Source organism: Tauraco erythrolophus, chromosome 10 (genome assembly GCF_009769465.1).
Source record: "Tauraco erythrolophus isolate bTauEry1 chromosome 10, bTauEry1.pri, whole genome shotgun sequence".
NCBI classification, from domain to species: domain Eukaryota; kingdom Metazoa; phylum Chordata; class Aves; order Musophagiformes; family Musophagidae; genus Tauraco; species Tauraco erythrolophus.
This window is the reverse complement of record NC_141474.1, coordinates 13401803-13419246: the sequence shown is the minus strand read 5'-3', so window position 1 is coordinate 13419246 and position 17444 is coordinate 13401803. Positions and strand designations below refer to the sequence as shown.

Here is a 17444-nt window from a genome sequence, read left to right as displayed (position 1 = left end):
ATCTGGATGAACTTGGACTTTCACCTGATCTGCTCAATGAGATCACTATGACCACCCACAACAGCCAGATCTTTCCCCAGATTGTCAGTGTTCAGTGAGGACATGAGCATGGCCTAAGACCCTTAAGGTGTACTGCACACACAATGCCAGGAAAACCATGACTCTTCAAGGAAAAAAAGCAGCCTTGAGGACTTAGTGGACTGGAGGCCTTATTTTTTCTATTGAAAGATAAAATAAACAGTAATTCCCTATTCACTAGGTACAGTGAATGCACAGCCTACAAAACATGTTTGCTGGCTGGCGGCTTCAGCACACCCCAGAGAGCAGTCCCACAGCTCGGGTCTCCCTCCGTGCTCTGGCTGCCCAGCGGCAGGCGAAGTCCTTCGGGCTCTGCACAGCGGCACCAGGTGCTATGCCTGCCGGACCCAGAGCCAGCGGCAGTGGCGACCCGGGCAGGTGGTGCTTTTGCCAGCCAGCAACCAGCTGATTAGACACAGTAAGGCCTGAGATTTCATCAGCCAAGTTTGGGGACTTTTTTTGCCCCATTTGAGACCCCAGCCTCTGGCCTCCGAAAAAACAGGCAGGCTTTGGTCCAGCTCGTCCGCTGGCAGCAGTAGCTGGCTGGTAACCCCTCTGTGCTCACTGCTTGCTGCAGAATCCCATCTTGTGCCCGTAACTAGAGGCTGTAAACATGGCTGTGCTTCACGCAGGCTGCTTGCCTCGGCCAGACACAGTTGCTGTCCCCAAGCCATGTGTTAATATCCATGCCAGAAAGATCTGAACACCTTGCTGTTCAGGTCAAGCGGCAGGAGGAAAAGAGAAGTCTCCTCAGCTAAAGGCTAATGAGAAATGTGTTTTGAAAGCAATACAACTTCTTGCAATTTAGCCTGAAGAGAAGCTCTCATTTCAGATTTCATTTTGATTTTATTTCACATTTGACTAAGGCGGATTTTGCGTATCGCCCATTTAAGGCGTCCCCTGACAGGGACACGGCCCCAGCGATCGGCTGACGGGCAGCCCAGCGCAGCGCCTACGGCCGAGCGGGACCGAGGAGCGGGCAGCCCCCGGCGGCTGCGTCTCGCTGCCGCTCCGGCCGCCCGTCAGTGCGCGGCCAGAGGAACCAACCGCAGCGCCGCCCGCAGCCGCTCACCGCGGCGCCCCTCTCCGCCCGCAGCTGCAGCAGGCCCGCAGCACGACGCGAGGCCGCCTCGCGGCGGCAGGTCCCGCTCCGGACCTCGCAGCGCCACTACAACCACCTCGGTGCTTCCCGCCCTCCCCGGTTCCCCGCCAGTCTCGCGAGACTTGAGACCCGAGCCCCCGCCTCCGCTCTCGCGAGATTTGCCCTTGTGCTTCCGGGAGCGCGCGGCCGCTGCCCGGGCCGTGGGCGCCGCCATGGCGGCAGCGGGCGGTGAGGACGCGCGGGCGGGCGGTGTGGGGCCGGGCGCTGGCCCGCCGCACCCCGGCGTCCCGCCGCACCCCGGCGTGGCGCGGCGGCGGGGCCGGACGCTGCTGGTGCGGCACCTGCCCGCCGAGCTGGCCGCGGCGGAGAAGGAAGATCTGCTGAAGCACTTCGGAGCGGTGTCTGTGCGCGTCCTGTCGGACCACGGGCGGCTGGTGAGGGCCGGGGCCTGGGGCGGCTCCGGGCGGTGGCGGCGGGCGGAGCGGCCTGCCGCTGCCCCGGGCCGTCTGCCGCGCCGCGGGGAGGGGGTGAGCGCGTTGGGTGGGTCAGGGCTCTCCCTTCCTCCCGCTCCAGCCGGAGCCGGGGCGGCGCGGAGGCCCCGCTGGGCCGCGGCGGGGCGGTCGGGAGAGCGTCTGACACGGGAGTGTCGCCTCCCCGCGGCTGCCGGTCCTGTGCCCTTGGACGCAGCTTTGGCCTCTCATGTTGTTAGGAGTAAGGCCGTGGAAAAGCGATGAAGAGTCAGTTGGTAGGTGTAGGGATGCAGTTTCACAGGTCTTTGATCTAAGTTTAAGATGAACTGTTTGTCCTGTGAGGATTTTATTTAATTTGGAAACCTTAAGGGTTTTTTAAACTTAAAAACTGAGGGAAAATGTTAGTAGAAACTATCCAAATTTTCAGAGCACAACAATAATTATGAATTTTGTAGCAGGAAAATTATGACTTTTAGGAGTTGCTTCGATGAAGCTGTTCTGCTGAGAGGCGCTGAAGTAGATTTCCTTTCTTTGAAGAGAATATTAAACTATCAATTCGTACTTGCTTGCAGTTTAGAATGGCTTTTGCTCGCTAGAAAAAAAAAATACTGTTTTCTTGTATTCCTGAAAATGTTGCGCTCCAATCTTAATTTTTGAATGCTGAAGGTGCTTGTCCTAAATTCTTAAGAAAAATGTTCTCTAGTCCTTCACCTTTGCCCCACATGGAAGGTAGATGGAATACTATCTGGAAGCTTTCAAGTTTGTAAACTTGAACTTATGGATTACTTGTGGATATATGTTTACATACAATTTCTTACCTCTTTGATGTGAATTCAGTATGACAATTTTTGTTTGTTTGTTTTCTAGAAACATACTGCTTTTGCTACCTTTCCCAGTGAAAACGCAGCTGTGAAGGTTTGTATTGTGTTTGTTATAGAATGTTATAGCAAAGCACTTTTCTGAATTGCTACTTGTGCTCTAAAGTGTTTTACACATCATCAGTACTCAGTATTGACAGAGAAAAAAAACAACTGAGCAATCTAATATTAAAGTTCTGTTTCAGGAGGCGCTTGAAGGATTTGATAAAATGAACACTTCTGTAGAGTCATAAGAAAGGTGGGTTGGAAGCGCCTTGTGGAAGTCTTCTGATCCAACCTGTCACTCAGAGCATGGCAAACTTGCTGAGTTGAGACTGCTCAGGGCCTTGTCTAGGGTGTGTGTGCATTTATCTATAAACTATAAACCAAACATAATTTACTTGTCTCCTGCATAATCACATCTTTGCCATAAAATTCAGACATAGCGATGTGCGCAATTCAAGACTGCCTTGAATGCCCAACTTTGATAAAAAAAAGAAAACTACTATGTTAATGGGGGACATGGATGCCAAAAAGGTAATACTAATAATGCTTTTTACATATGAATCTGATAAAAAGTCTGTGTCCTGAATTTCCCTCTTATGCTCTGGAATCTATTTTGGTGTTACTTTCTCCTTTTTGTTTTTAGGCCATGCTGTAAAGCTTTCTATAAGGCCATGCTTTTGTAACTCAAAAAAGTTACAAACACTATGTGAGGTCAACAGTGGTAAATTTCAGTTGCTTTGTGTCAGTTGTTAGCAGCTTATCAGGATCTGGACTTGCAGAATGCTGGGACTTCCTAGTGTCACTGTTAAGAATCTTGATTTTAAAATTCCCAGCTATCACTACTGGGCTTCAGCATGTTTGTAGTTCATGAGCAAGAGGTTGGTTACTTAAAGTCACAGATACTTACTAGGCTATCTAGTAAGTATCACTGTTAAGGGTGCAGTCTCGCTACTGTGTTCAGATGACCTAAGTCTCTGCAATGGTTCTGTTTGTGCAACCTCGTGGCTTTCCTGCCTGCTGGCAGGAAAGAGGCTGCTAAAAGCAGGGCTGTGAAGGCAGGAATGGTGCAGAACTACCTGTCTCTGTAGTGGCACAAACTCAGCTTAAAGCAATTGGGGCTGCATCCTATGGCTAGTTTGCCAAGCAAAGAAAAAAGAGTTATGCTTTGAAATAATTCTGATGTTTTTCCTCTTTCTTTCTTTTCTCCATCATAATTATTTGAAGGCTTTGTCAAGACTGCATCAGCTGAAACTTTTAGGTCACACCTTAGTTGTTGAATTTGCGAAGGAGCAAGATAGTGTGCAGGTACTTAGCCAGCCTTCTGTCTCAGAGAAGTGTAAGAGGTATGTGGATAATAATGTAGTCTCTATGTTTATAGTCAAGGAAGGGAAATTCCATATTCATGATGCTTTCGTAGTACTGTGAAGTCAAACGATAAATCCTAACCATTTAGAAGTGTTAACAGACAAGTTCAGATCTACAGATGAGTGCCTATATTCTTTCCATTAATATTGTTTAATTCAGTATATCATTGTGGCATAATTCCCATCCTTATCCTTGTAGTTATTAATATCTTCAATGAGCAGATGGTCCTGTTTGTTCTCATTTACCGAGCAAGCCTCCAGTCTGTGTAAGCTGACCTCTTTGTTGCACAGGTTCCCTGTGTTTAAAAAAATGCTTCTACTTTTTTGTGTGTTAGAATTATAATTTTCTTTTACTGTTAAACAGTGCATGCAGTGCTTTCCTGATGTTTCTTTCCCATTGAATCAAGAGTCAGGTGGAATTGACACACGCTAGCATAACTGTGTAAGACTGTACTGTTATAGCCACTGGCTTCTTAGCTGGAGCTGATTTCAGTGTATCTGGCTTGAAGCATGAGCAGTGAGCAGAACTAACAATACTCTCCCAAGTCTCTCTTCAAATAGTTAAAGAATATGTAATATTTAAAAAAAAAAAAAAAAAAAAAAAAATCAGTGAATCCTAACACTACTGTGACCAAGAACTGATAGTTTGGCTTTCAATTGTCTGTCAGATACTTAATTAAAAAAATAAATTGCGTAGTTAGACTGTCATGTTTACCTGTGTAATATGTAACTGATAAGAACTATGTGATAGTGCTTATTTAATATCAACTGTAGGGGTTTTAAGTTATTTATTCCAGTCTCTGAATACGAACAAATCAGTAATTTAATACCTTTGATTTTATGCTGTCTCTGAACAGAGACCAACATGAAATAATTTTACTTCTTTTCCTGTGAGTACATTTAGTCAGAAGTGTTTAAATGTAGGAAGACTTACTTCAATCTGCTTAATGTTTATGTATGCCTTAGAAGTCTGGCTATTGTAACTGTCCACATGCATTAATTCATAAGAATTAATAATGGCTGTAGTAATGCTGTTGATAAAAGATGTTAACAATGCCATACTAATTTATTTCTTATTTTTTAATATAGGAGATTAACATTTTTAATACATTATGTAAGGGACTTAAATTTTGCCCTGTTATAATTATTTTTCAGTTTAGAAGAACCAGTGAAAGAAGAAGAGAAAAAAGAACCAAACTGTGTTAAAATAGAGAATGGAATTGCACCCAACCATGGGTTAGTAGGTTTTCTTGATCTTGGTTGTTTTATTCTGGTACAGTTTATTTTGAAATAAGAGTTATGCACTGATGAATGAAAGAGGATGCAGTATGCCGCATTCTCTCATTTTGTTTTATAGTACGCTACTGTTCTACATGCATGGCTGTAGGAATTGTCATGAAGATGAAATTTTAGTTCTTCAAATTTAGAACCTTCACAGTTGAGTAGCAACTGGTGCTTTGAGCTGTGAAGTTGTGGATTGCATAATAGCCTTGTAGCACAATGCATTGCTTTCTCAGGAAGAGTTTGAGGACTGAGTAGGTTGTCTCAGTGTTAACAGCAGAATACTGTTGACTTCTGTTTTTCCAAAAGTTGCTTGTTCTTCTTTCCCCCTTTCGCTTTTTTGCATACATGAATAAATTTATTTTTGGACTAATAAATCCAGCACTTTGAGCATTGAGTTTGTGGTGTTTATACAGCATGCTGTGTTGTGCTTTTGGTTTTGGACATGTTGATTGTTTCTGTGCGCTGTAGTTGTTGGTACTTTCATTGTACCAAAGCTCAGTAAGCGTCATGCTTTAGGGGACTGCTCGCTGGTGTGAAAGTCATAATGTAAGTGTCTCAAAACTGTTCTAGGGAAAATAATATTTCAGCGATACTTCATATGTAGTGAATAGTTAAACCTCCAGTAATCATTAATTGTTATCAGTCATTATATGACAATGGTGCTAAGATTCCTGTTTTTAATCTTTTTTCCTTAGCCTCACCTTTCCCATCAATTCTTGTCTCAAGTATTTGTATCCACCGCCTTCAAGTACAATTCTAGCAAATATAGCAAATGCCTTGGCAAGTGTGCCCAAATTTTATGTTCAGGTAAGTATAAAACAGTAAAAAAAAGTACATCATCTTTTTCGTCTGAATTATCCACAGAAATAATTTTTGTCGTAGTAAATATCAAGTTAGTTTTCCTGTGATAGTGTTAATCAATGTTAATTTTTTACTATGTTGAGATAATAAGATGTCATTGACCAGAAGTAACTGTTACTTCATTAACATTGAAGACTTGACTGGATATGATCTTCCTAATTAGATGTGACTTGAGTACTTGGAATTTAATGCTGAGAAGACGCTTTACTTTTTTTGATTAGTCTTTTTCTTATTTACCATTAGTGTTGGATCTCAAGTGCAGGCTTTCACATTGTTTAATGTAGTTGTGTCCTCATTAAAACTATGCTGATTTACACCTGCTAGAAGTTATTGGCTGAGATAGCTAGCAAGGAACTATTTTCATCTCTTTATTTAAAGGGAATCTTACTTGAATCATTTCAGGTACTTCATCTTATGAATAAAATGAATCTTCCACCACCTTTTGGACCAATTACCGCTCGCCCTCCCATGGTAACTTTTTTAATATATGTATTAGATATTGTAAAATGGATTCACAATGTAAAATGTTAGCAACATGGTAGGAGATCTGAGTTCAAACTTCTCAAAGTTGGAGAAATCTGTAGAGGATAGCAATACTGCTTCATTTCATTGGGTAGGATGTGCATATTGGTCTTCTACAGAAATCTTTTTGACTATGTTTAGAACAAAGAAATAACAATGTACGACAGTAGCACGGGAATATTTCAAACTGTTGAGTATTAAAAAAAGGGAGATGATAGCATCATGTTACAGATACCGGAAATAAAGATACCTTTAGCCTGTTGCCTTACAATGATATGTTAAGTTCTTTGATCCATGTGTTTCTTTGGACGTCTGATGAGATTCAGATTGTTAATGAGATTATACAGCACTTTCATCTTTTAACTTGCTCCGTCTCCAGGATCTTTTTTGAAAGAGGCAGGGTTGAGGGAAACTGACAGAGGCTTAGGGGAGGCTGTTTCTGAAGCGAAATAGAAATACCTGCTGTGGTCTCAGGTCTCTGTTGCTGTGATAGAGTAGTTTATCTGACTGCCAGTGGAAGTTAGAGCAAATGAGGACTTACATTAATAGTGATAGCTGCAGTATTTGGAAATAGTGAAGTTGTGCTCCACTACACATTGTGTTTGCCCATACAACACCTGCTTCTACTAACAAGGAAGCTAGCTGGTAAAGAAAACTATGAAATAAATCTATCAGATTAATTAACACTGATTTTCTGGGAATAATTTTATTTGTTGCCTGGTATCGGGCCAGGTTAAGCACTATGAATTTAATGGTCATGCAAAAAAGAGTAGTAAGGTGAGAAGCCAGTCCTTGAAATTCCTAGAGCAGTTTCTAAAGGGCACAGAGTGTTTCTAATGCCAGAAGTCATCAGTGCCCTGTGGAACTGATGGTAGATAAAAGTAGCTTTTAAGTATAGTAAGATTGTTGAAAGTGGGGCTGAAGATGATGTTGTACATAGAGAATTCCTTATATGTGGTTTTTACAGCCTCAGAGAAAAAAAATTCCTGTCATGAAATCCTCAGTCCTTACAGAAATAGAAATGTAACTTTGATAGATGGTGGAAGGTTCAGTGTAGAAACAGAGATGGCTTGAGAGCTTAGGCCTCCTCCCACATGTTTTGTCCACATTCCTCTCAGGAAAGTCCTTAAAGCTGAGTGCAAAGAAAAAACCCAGGGCTGTGGTTGCAATTTTTTTTTAACTCTTCAAATTAAAAGAATGAAAACATTCACTGTTACACTTCAGAAGGCAGCAATTATTTTTTCTTGTGGAAAGTTTTCATTAACAATGTAATTTAGCAAAATAGCATATAGATCCCAATAAACATACTTTAAAAAATACGTCTTGTCATCTTCTAATTATTGCTTTGAGTGTTTTATTATGTAAAGGAAAACAAGATACACATTTTTTTTCCTAAAATGTTTAGTTACTTTTTAAACTTTTTCCTGTAATTAGTATGAAGAGTATTTACCAGTGCCTGTGCCACCTCCCCCAGTCCCACCTCTGCCTCCTGAAGAGCCTCCTTTGCCAGAAGAGGAAGAAGAGCAACTATCTAGTGGAGATGAATCAGAATATGAAAGTGATAATGAGGAGGAAAAGGAGAGGTATGCATTTTACAGTTATTTACAACCTTTTGGGCTCTTTTAAAGTGGGGGGTTTATTTTTCTAGCTTCTAGTTGAGTAAATGATGGCATCTGTTAACATTTGCAGTATATAGATAGTCTTTCCAGATGCTTAAGGCAGCTCCAGAGTGACTAAAAAAATGGAAAAACAGTGCTGTTTTGAATCACAGTAAGAGAAGGAAAATGGCCACATGCTATGCAAATTATCATTTGTTCTCACATCCGAAAAACCAAAAACCCAACAAAACAAAAATGTAGAATGAAGAGAAAGTGCACATATAAGGAAGCAATAATTAGTTTGTTTTCTGGAGTCTTCATTTTTCCATATCTTTACGGAGTAAACTACTCAGCCTGACTCATATTTGCACTCTGACTTCCAAAATATTCTTTCAACATCAGTGTGTGGTGCAGGGAGTAATAATATGGGAGGTTGTGTGTGCTGAGGATTCTCTTGTAGTTTTGGGACTCAATTGCATCATAGCTGTTTTTTTAATCTTTAAAGTAATAGTAAATGAAGAAGCAATTTTCTTTATTTACTGTTTAAACTGAAAATAAATCTGAAAGTTCCTATGCTATATTCAGAAAAATACATGCATTTGGAAGAAGGCACTCCTGTTGAGTGGAAATAGTATTGTAAAAATGTTTCAGTTTGGGGCTTCTTAGCGTTTCTGCAGCTTCAGTGTCCTAATCAGCTGCGTGCTTAGAGAAGGAAGAGACATCATTGAACTCTTTACAACTTTGATGGATCACTGAAGTGCTCTGTGTAGATCAATTTGCTATGTATTATAGTTTATTAATGTAGTTCCCAGTCTTAAGGTAGCTAGATTTATAACCATATTCTGAGAAGTTGTATTTCAAGGGCTTTAAGAGAAGGGGAAGGGTTTTCAAAATGAGTATTTTTAAATAAACTGTAAACCACTTTAGTTCTTTTTTTAAATTTGTTTAAAATAGAATGACCAAGTTGATGGAATTAGCAACCCTTCAGCCTAAAGACCAATAAACACGAAGAGACGTGGTGTCAGAAAAAGCAAAGAATTAAAGACTTACTGAATGTTCCTATGTGTACTCCCCACAGGTTTGTATTATTTCTGTGTTTTTTGCACTTTTTCAGGTTATTATTTCTTTTACTAAATTATGTTTCTCTCTATCATGTTTACTTTAGTGTTGCTGTTTTAAAACAAGCATCTTCACTGATAGTAGTCTTCCCTTATCCTTGTGCTTGCTTTTATTGCTCTAAAGGTCTAAATTTTCATGTAATTTGAACTCAAATCTGCTTAACAACCTTGATCTGTAAAATGTGCCTGGTTCAAGCTCTGTGTTTCTCTTGCTATCAAGCTAATAAAAATTCCTTTTTATAAAAAAGAAAAACAATTCATATCACAGCCATGACAGAAGAAATCTAATTTATTGTTTCAGATACTTCTTAAAATTAACATTTAAAATAATTAGGAAAAAAGAATGATACTGGAAGAATAAAAAACTGGTTTGGTTTAAATAATTTTGATTTTTGGAACCACAGTGCTGTGGCACAGTGGACACCAGTGTAGTATTTCTGTGTAGCGATGATCAGCTGTGAATGCATTTTTACTAATAGCCTTCTTCCTCCAAGTGATTGGTATATATTTTGAAAACTGATATGTTATATACACTGTGTGAGAGCGCAGCAAGGCCAGTTATTTTTCGTATTTAGGTGACTGATGAAGTTTTTTCATAAGTGCTTGTCTATACTGTGATGTGACTTGTAATTCTTGTTTTTGCTCTCACTGCCAGCCATATCTACTCTGGTTGCAGTGTTTTAGTCAACTTGAACTATATGGGTGAAATTTATGAGATGGAGAACTCATATTTATGGTAAACACCATAAAATCTCTCTGGAAGAAATCTTGTATTTGACTATGCATTCATCAGGGTCTGACTCTTTAATTAATGTGTGGTTTTTTAAACAGTAATTTGCACCCTACACTGTCACCTTCAGATGTGTTGAGCAGCCACAACATGTAGGTCATAAAAAAATCGAGTTCCACATTACTACTGACATCCCAGCTGTTCTTCAGATAAACTCGGAAAAGGACGAAAAAAAATGGTAAGAGTTCGTACTTCAGATGTATTTAATATTAAATTCTTGTGGTTTCAGTGCGTAGAAGGCTGCTAAAATTTAGGCCAGGGAATTCTTTTCTTTTGTATCGGAGCTTCGATAAATAGTATACATCAGGGTTTAAGAACACCAACTTGCCTCCTGTCTGCGTTTGCTGTTTTTCCCATGTTAAAGCACAGAACTCTGTGCTTTGCTGCAGTAAAGGATCTAGAGGAGTTTAAAGGTCTCTTTCTCTCCTGTGTGTTCTGTGTGTTTATGGTGAATTGCACTCTTTTCAATGTTAAGATGCTTTTAGCAAATGTGTTACAAATGCGTTCTCAGTATTATGCAGTGGTAACTGAATGTTTCAGGCTAATTTCAGATTTTCCTTTTCCAGCTCTTAGAGAGCAGCGTTTAGGTGGTTGCCAGCTCCTTCTCTGTGATGCACTGATACCTACTATAAAAATGCTGGGCAATAATAGCAATGAGGTGTGGTGGTTTTCTTACAGGGTTATAGTCAGTCTGTGTTTCTTGGGACGTTACAGTATTATGCAGTTTCTTTGAATGAAAATTAGTAACCATTGCAATGGATACAGGCTTGAGCAGCAAGGCTAGTTTTACCTTAACTGGCACGTACCATGACTTCTATTTGTAGTAGGGTTGACTTTATAGGACCACGTAGAGCAGGTGTGTTGATCAAAACCAGAGATGAAGACAAATTTCTTTAAGGATGTGTTCAAATTGCTTTACAAAGTCTACTATATTAAACTGTTACTCAAAGGAATATACTTTTTTGCTTGCTGTTGATCCTCTGTGAATAACATACAATCCACTTATATGAATGTGTTGAAATTCAGACCTTTATGCAAGCACAGAAGAAATCAATAATACAGGCTTTGGAAGGATTTTCCAGCTCCTAGCTCAAATAATAAATGGAAACTGAAGAGGAGGAGGATGAAATACCATCAGAATTTATTTCTAGAAGGGATCTAGAAAAAAACAGGCTTTCTAGAGAAGGTATAACAGAATAAATTATCTATTGGTAACTCTTTGATTTGTTGCAACACATAGTTTGAATAAGTATTTACTTTATTAATTGAATAAATTATTTTATACTGAGCAAAAATACAAGTAATTAAATAACCTAAAACATTGTCTGTTTTTCTGTCTTTAAGAAATGGAAAAGTTTTCTGTTTTCAAAAACTATGAGCCAGGTGATCCAAACTGCAGGATATATGTGAAGAATTTAGCTAAACAAGTTCAAGAAAAGGTAGGTAAACAAGCAAATCAAATATTTATCAAGAAGGGCTTTTTATCAGCTTTCCTCTTACACTTGTCCTTTAATTTCAGGATCTCAAGTTCATTTTTGGAAGATATGTTGACTTCCAGTCAGAAGTGGAACGAAATATGTAAGTTAATTTGATACGTGGTTAAAAATAAGCCTTTTATGTTAACTTCTGTAATACTAGTGAAAATTATGATTTTAAAAAATAGTCATCTTTTTTCTTTATGCTTCTGCATAAAGAAAAAATGCATTTCATCTGAAAAATCTTCATTTATCACAAGTACAGAAATAGAATTATTTTTTTAACAGTCTCTAAAGACCTGATATTTTGCCCTTATGTTTTTGTTACAAAATTTACTGTATTGTCTGATTGACACAGAATGAACAGTGTATGTGATTGTGTGTAATCTGATCATTTTGCATATGTCATATTTACTGCAGTTTGACACACCATTTGACGTCCTGTAGTCTAATGTCACTTTTTACTAAATGGTTCCCCTAGGAAAAATGGTCTCTAATGACATATTTCCTGCTTGTAGGCTCTGCTCCCATTTCTGCTCTTTCTCCAACCTGAAGCATGAGAATGATATTGTGTACTGTGAAATACGAAAGTGTGGTTAAACATGAGTAATTCCCAATTCTCCATTTTGCCTCTAGGTTTGATATACGTTTGATGAAAGAAGGCCGTATGACGGGACAGGCTTCATTGGGCTTCTAATGAAAAGCAGCTGCTAAAGCTTTAAAAGAAGTGAATGGATACGTCTTATTTGAAAAACCCATGGTGGTTGTATCTTTTCTTCAAACATTTACATTATGTTCTTTGTCATCTGTCCGTCAGTCTCTAGTTTTGTTGTTGTAGTGTTCTGCTTATTATAAATCTATGGAAAGAGGAAATACCTTGAGAAAACCAGACAGCATAGCATAATGTACTATTGTTAATTGTATGATAACTGAAAAATATATAGAGGCACCCCTTCTGAAATAGGGAATTAAATATGCTTTATGCCAGACAATAAAACTGACTTCTCCGGTCTTAGCTCTTTGATCCTCTAACACAATACAAAGATAGTGCAGATTGTATGACCATTGTATTAATTAAGTAGGCTTTTTGGCTTGGTTGAGGTGGTGTTTGCAGAATTGAGAACATAAAGAAATGTTCCTGTCAGGGTCATTGGTCTCTATCTATACTTGCTTCTCCAGCTGGAACTGTCAGTTACTTTTGGGGCCCGAGTAGCGTGTTGGGATTTCTACGCTGTTCAATTGCATTGCCCTGTTTTCTGTCTATAATTTCAAATCTCTTCCTGTCCTTTCTTATTTTTCACTTAAATATTCATAGTTTATTTCCTTTTCTTTGTAATCATGTTCACCCCAACCTCTCTTCCTTTAGCTTTTTTCCTCCCAAATACCTGCTAAGACATCCGAACTTATGGAATTAACATGCTGGGATGGATGATTGTAAATGTCAAGCATTTATCCTGCTGTAGTTATCCTGTTTGCACCTAACCCATTCCCTGTTAGTCCTCCTTATTTACTTAGTTTTGTAAGCTCTTGGTCAAACTTAAAATTTTTTAATACTGCAGATCAGTGAGGTCCTAATCTTTAGCTAATAGACACTACTGTTATACTGTTTAATACTGTAGTAGAATTGATTCACAGATAAAGACCACTTTTTAAACTATCTTTTGCTGAGATAATACTTCTTTTTTCCTTCTTGACTGGCTTCTGTATATCATTGACACTTTTAGTCCTTAACAGAATCTCAGCAATTTGCTCGTTCAGCTAGACCAAAACAGGATGCCAATGAAGGGAAAAGAAAAAAGTAGAACACTGCACAAGGTATGGATTCTCTGCCTGAAAATAAAAATAAAGAAATAGGCTGAGGTTTTTTGTTCATTTGTTTTGTTCAGGTTTTTTGTTTGGTTTTATTTATTATCTTTTTAATGGCTGCCTTAGAAGTTGTGGTATGGGAAATGTTCCAAACAATTTTCTTAAGTGTGCACTTATATCAGAAAACCAGAATGCAAGGTATATAGTTGGTGTAAGTTTAAAATATTACTTCTTCCTCTGTTCACAAACTCAAGAGACTGTCATTTCCCTAATTCTGATATCCTAGGATAGTTGCCAGCTTCTCTAATCCTTAATCTGGGGAGAATTAACTCTGGAATCTGACCACTTACCTTTTAGTAATCTTCTAGGGTTTTGGCTTTGAAAAAAGTTTGCCTCTTATCTCCTTCCCTTCCATCCCTGCTGATGTAAAGTGATCCTGAAGAACTGTTTCCAGCAATAAACTCACTTCTGCTATCTCTGTAAAGGAACTTTGGCTTTGCTAACTTCAGAAAATGAGATCTTAGCACTGTTGCAGCGTCCTTGAACCTTGCCTGATTTAAGAAAGTATATTGTGTCAGAAAGTGCTACTTAATGTTGGATTGATCAAAGCTTACATGTTGTGGAACGCATAGGTCCTGATTTTTGGCATTATTGTCTAAACTTGATGGGAAAGTAACTTTTAGCAGAAACTAATCACTATTTAACTTTATTTCCTATGATATACTTTTACTCCACTACTGCTTACTCAAATATTTGCTTTGTATGAGGGTAACTTAAGCAAAATCAGGTCTGATTTAACTGTGGTGGTTTTCATGGCCTAAAAACAGTGAACTGTCTCAAATTAGCATGTGAAGTAACAGGTGCAAGAATTAGAAGCATTTATTTTCTCAATCTGCACCCTCTGATACATCAGCTAGCTTACATTTAAAGGACATTTAACTTAATTACAGATTACAGTTGGGCATGATTCTGGTTATGCCTTCACCTAAGACCAAATGAACTCAAAGCTTAAGCTGAATGCTTCTGAAACAGTCTACTTACTCCTTGACGTGTTTTTAATCTGGATGTTTTGATCATTGTTACTTTGGGAAAAACCCTGAAGTTTGAAATAAAGGATGTGAACAGCTGGTTTTGATTTTTAAAAATTGATTGGAGACCCTACAATATGGTCATTGTGAGGATAATATCTCTGTAACAGTTACTTCAATTGTGGGTTTCTTGTTCTGTCACTTATCTAAGGATTTTTTTATCAGATTATATTTGAGCTTGTTTCCCTCGTTTTTGAGATGCTATTTTGTCTTACCAGTTCCTGTTTAGAGTTATGGATTTATGGTTTGCAAAATCTTTATTTTATTTATCAAATTAAAGATCACTTTTTTACAGGCATTCTTACATATTGGTCATTGAAAAAGAGAAAATGAGCCTTGATTAAAGGATTCTTTTAGGAACAAGGGTTTATGAGAATGTTCCAGCCTTGTTTCTTACTCCTTCCTTGTTAGAAAAAAACCTTATTTATATTATTTTATCCAGTGTCTAGTAAGAACAACATTACTAAGGTTTCTTTAAATGCAAAAGAGAAACGATGTATTTTAGCTATTCGAAAGCCTTATAAATGAAATCTGAACCCTTTTCTTCTTTTAGGAATTCCATGTCTTTCCAACTAATTTTGTACGTTAAATCGAATTCTGACTTCAGTAAACATGCTGAACAATACTTGAATTACAGAAAGGAAATAATGAGGTGCCTATTTGGTTATAAATCATGTTGATGGTCAACTCAGTTGACCAAGTTTTATTTGGAGTGAGCAAACATGTACTTATGCAAGACTTATTTGTGCACCTGAAAGTCTTACATGAGTTACCTTGATGTCATTGGTTTCATGTATCGTGGGCAGAACTTCTTCCTTACTTTGACTGTTTATACATAAAGGTCCCAGAATGCGCCATAGACTAATGCAGATTGCTAGAGATCCATAAGATTTAATTGAATATATTTATTTCTCTTCCCAACTAATGATGAAACCGAACCCTATTTCTGCATGACTATATTTTCCTGTTGGATGCTGATTTATGATACAAAATTCCATGGTAGAAATCTGAGTCTGTGAGGAAGAACAGTGTCAATCTCATTTGAAACATAAATATGCATATAAACAAGTTAGTGCAGATTTCATCTGTATCTTGTGTCTCAATGTTTTAACAACTAAATTGACATAAGTTAAACTTTTGTTTATTTTTAAACAGGAAGAAACTGTGTTAATTAATATTACTATAAATGTTTTATTATTTTTTAGTATTTTCTCTAGAAAGATTTTATCTTTTGTAGAGAAAATAATACATATGGTTTATAAAAGTACTGTGTAACTCCTTGCTGGCTGAAATGTCTTTCTCTTGATGGACTAGCAAAAATTTCAGTTAGTATTTGGGGTGACTATTTTTTCTGTAGCTAAAATACAGCTTTTTGGCAGAAAGATTATGTAGAAGAAACTGATATTGAGAGGTCTTAGCTTCTTCATAGGAAAGAAGTGACTCGAAAGCCAGCATTGAATGGAAACATGATTGGGTTTTGGACCTCATGGAAAAAGTGAGTCTGTAAAATGGCAAAGACTTGAAGGAGAATTAATGAGGCAGAAAAAACCTGATGTTGTCCTAGTAGTTCAAGTTATCAAAAAATGTATTTACTTTTGAAATGGAGTTTGTTGGTGGACTCATCAGCTCTCATTAAATCTCATAAGGAATCAAAACTGTATTTTATCAGAGGCGTATTTGCTTTTGATAGGTAGCATAAAGTTATGTGTATGCAATACTGAGAATCAAGTAAAATTAAACCACATTCTGCTGTTCTTCTTTAGAAACATTCCTGCGTAAATACTGCAGTAATACTGTCATGCAGAGTGTATCCTTTCTTGTTGTATCCTTTTTTTGTGCAATGTTTCCTGTAGCACTCAACTACATCTATGTTTTCGTATAGTGTAGGTGTGGGGAGGAGTTTACATGTTTTAGAGCTTGATCTAATCTGCTAATTTTAAAACCAAAGGGCACATTTTTTGGGGGGGTTAAAAAAATAATCAATGAGTTGTCTGTGTTGTGTGAATAGACACAATGAAGGTTCCTAGTCTTAAAAGGTGGCCTCCACCTTCTTCATCAAAGATCATATAACTTGCTAATTTGTGGTCCAATTCCTTAGCTTGTATGAGCTCAAAGTGTTCCACTGAAGTGTATGGAGCTGTGCTGAGCTCACGCTGAGGATGTCTTCTTGCTTTTGTTTAAATAAATTTATAATAATAGGAAGCTGGTTAAATATGTTGCAGAGCAATTCATAATAATGTTAAAGGGTCGACCTTTTAAAATATTTTTTTAGATCATTTGATGATTTCTGTTGTCCTGGTATATGAGAAACAATCTGTAGTTGACTTAGTTTGTACATTCCTTACTTTTCTTTTTTTGACTAGAGAAGCAAATCAAACAATATCTCTCAATGAAGTACTTGGAATTGAACTATTAATCAACTACTAATCACTGCTACTTTTTAGTTGTGCGGTTTTTTTTTGTTTTCTGCACTGAGGTAGTGTTGTTGCCAGTGACTTATTTTTCTTGTGGATTTCATATTACATTATTGTTTAACTTAGTGTAATATAAAATTAATACAGTCTGTATCTATTAAGTCAATTTTTTTTCAGACGATCTACACTTGTTTAAGTACTAAGCATCTTTCAATTTAGTTGTCAAAAGACATCTGTTTTCTGGTTGTTCTTACTTTTAATATGCCTTTGTGATGTTCCAGGTCCCTTTTGTGTTCCATCTCTTTCAAGTATTATCAAGCTGGGAGAAGAAGCAGTGTAATCATCAGGACCCTTGAACTGTGCGTAGTAGCATTTCTAAAGCGTTTAAGGCAGAGTATAAATTTTCTCACCTTAAAGATTCCAGATATCTTTAAACTGTCACAAGGCTTATATGACAAACGTATGTTAGTTTGCTTGTGAAATCGCTAATAAATTATTTCCTCTCTCTTCATCTTGCCTTTTTATCTTCATTTTGACTTTTTTGTGGGGTTTGGGAGAAGGAAGGAGGAGGAAGACACCCTGTTATTTTTTATTTATTTTTAAAGAGGTGA

At 38.0% G+C, this 17444-nt stretch overlaps 1 protein-coding gene across 1 annotated transcript; it reads left to right on the top strand.

Annotated features, from left to right (window-relative positions):
* Positions 1-1392: 1392 nt before the first annotated feature.
* Positions 1393-17344, top strand: RNPC3 (RNA binding region (RNP1, RRM) containing 3). The gene is given in 20 exon segments (XM_086617729.1): positions 1393-1614; positions 2518-2565; positions 3738-3856; positions 5033-5113; positions 5857-5968; positions 6425-6493; positions 7979-8127; positions 9097-9131; positions 9134-9163; positions 9166-9220; positions 10092-10123; positions 10126-10223; positions 11073-11121; positions 11124-11147; positions 11150-11236; positions 11395-11489; positions 11570-11628; positions 12162-12291; positions 13268-13340; positions 16183-17344. Coding segments are annotated over 19 exon segments (1554 nt in total). The 3' UTR covers positions 13328-13340; positions 16183-17344.
* Positions 17345-17444: the final 100 nt, after the last annotated feature.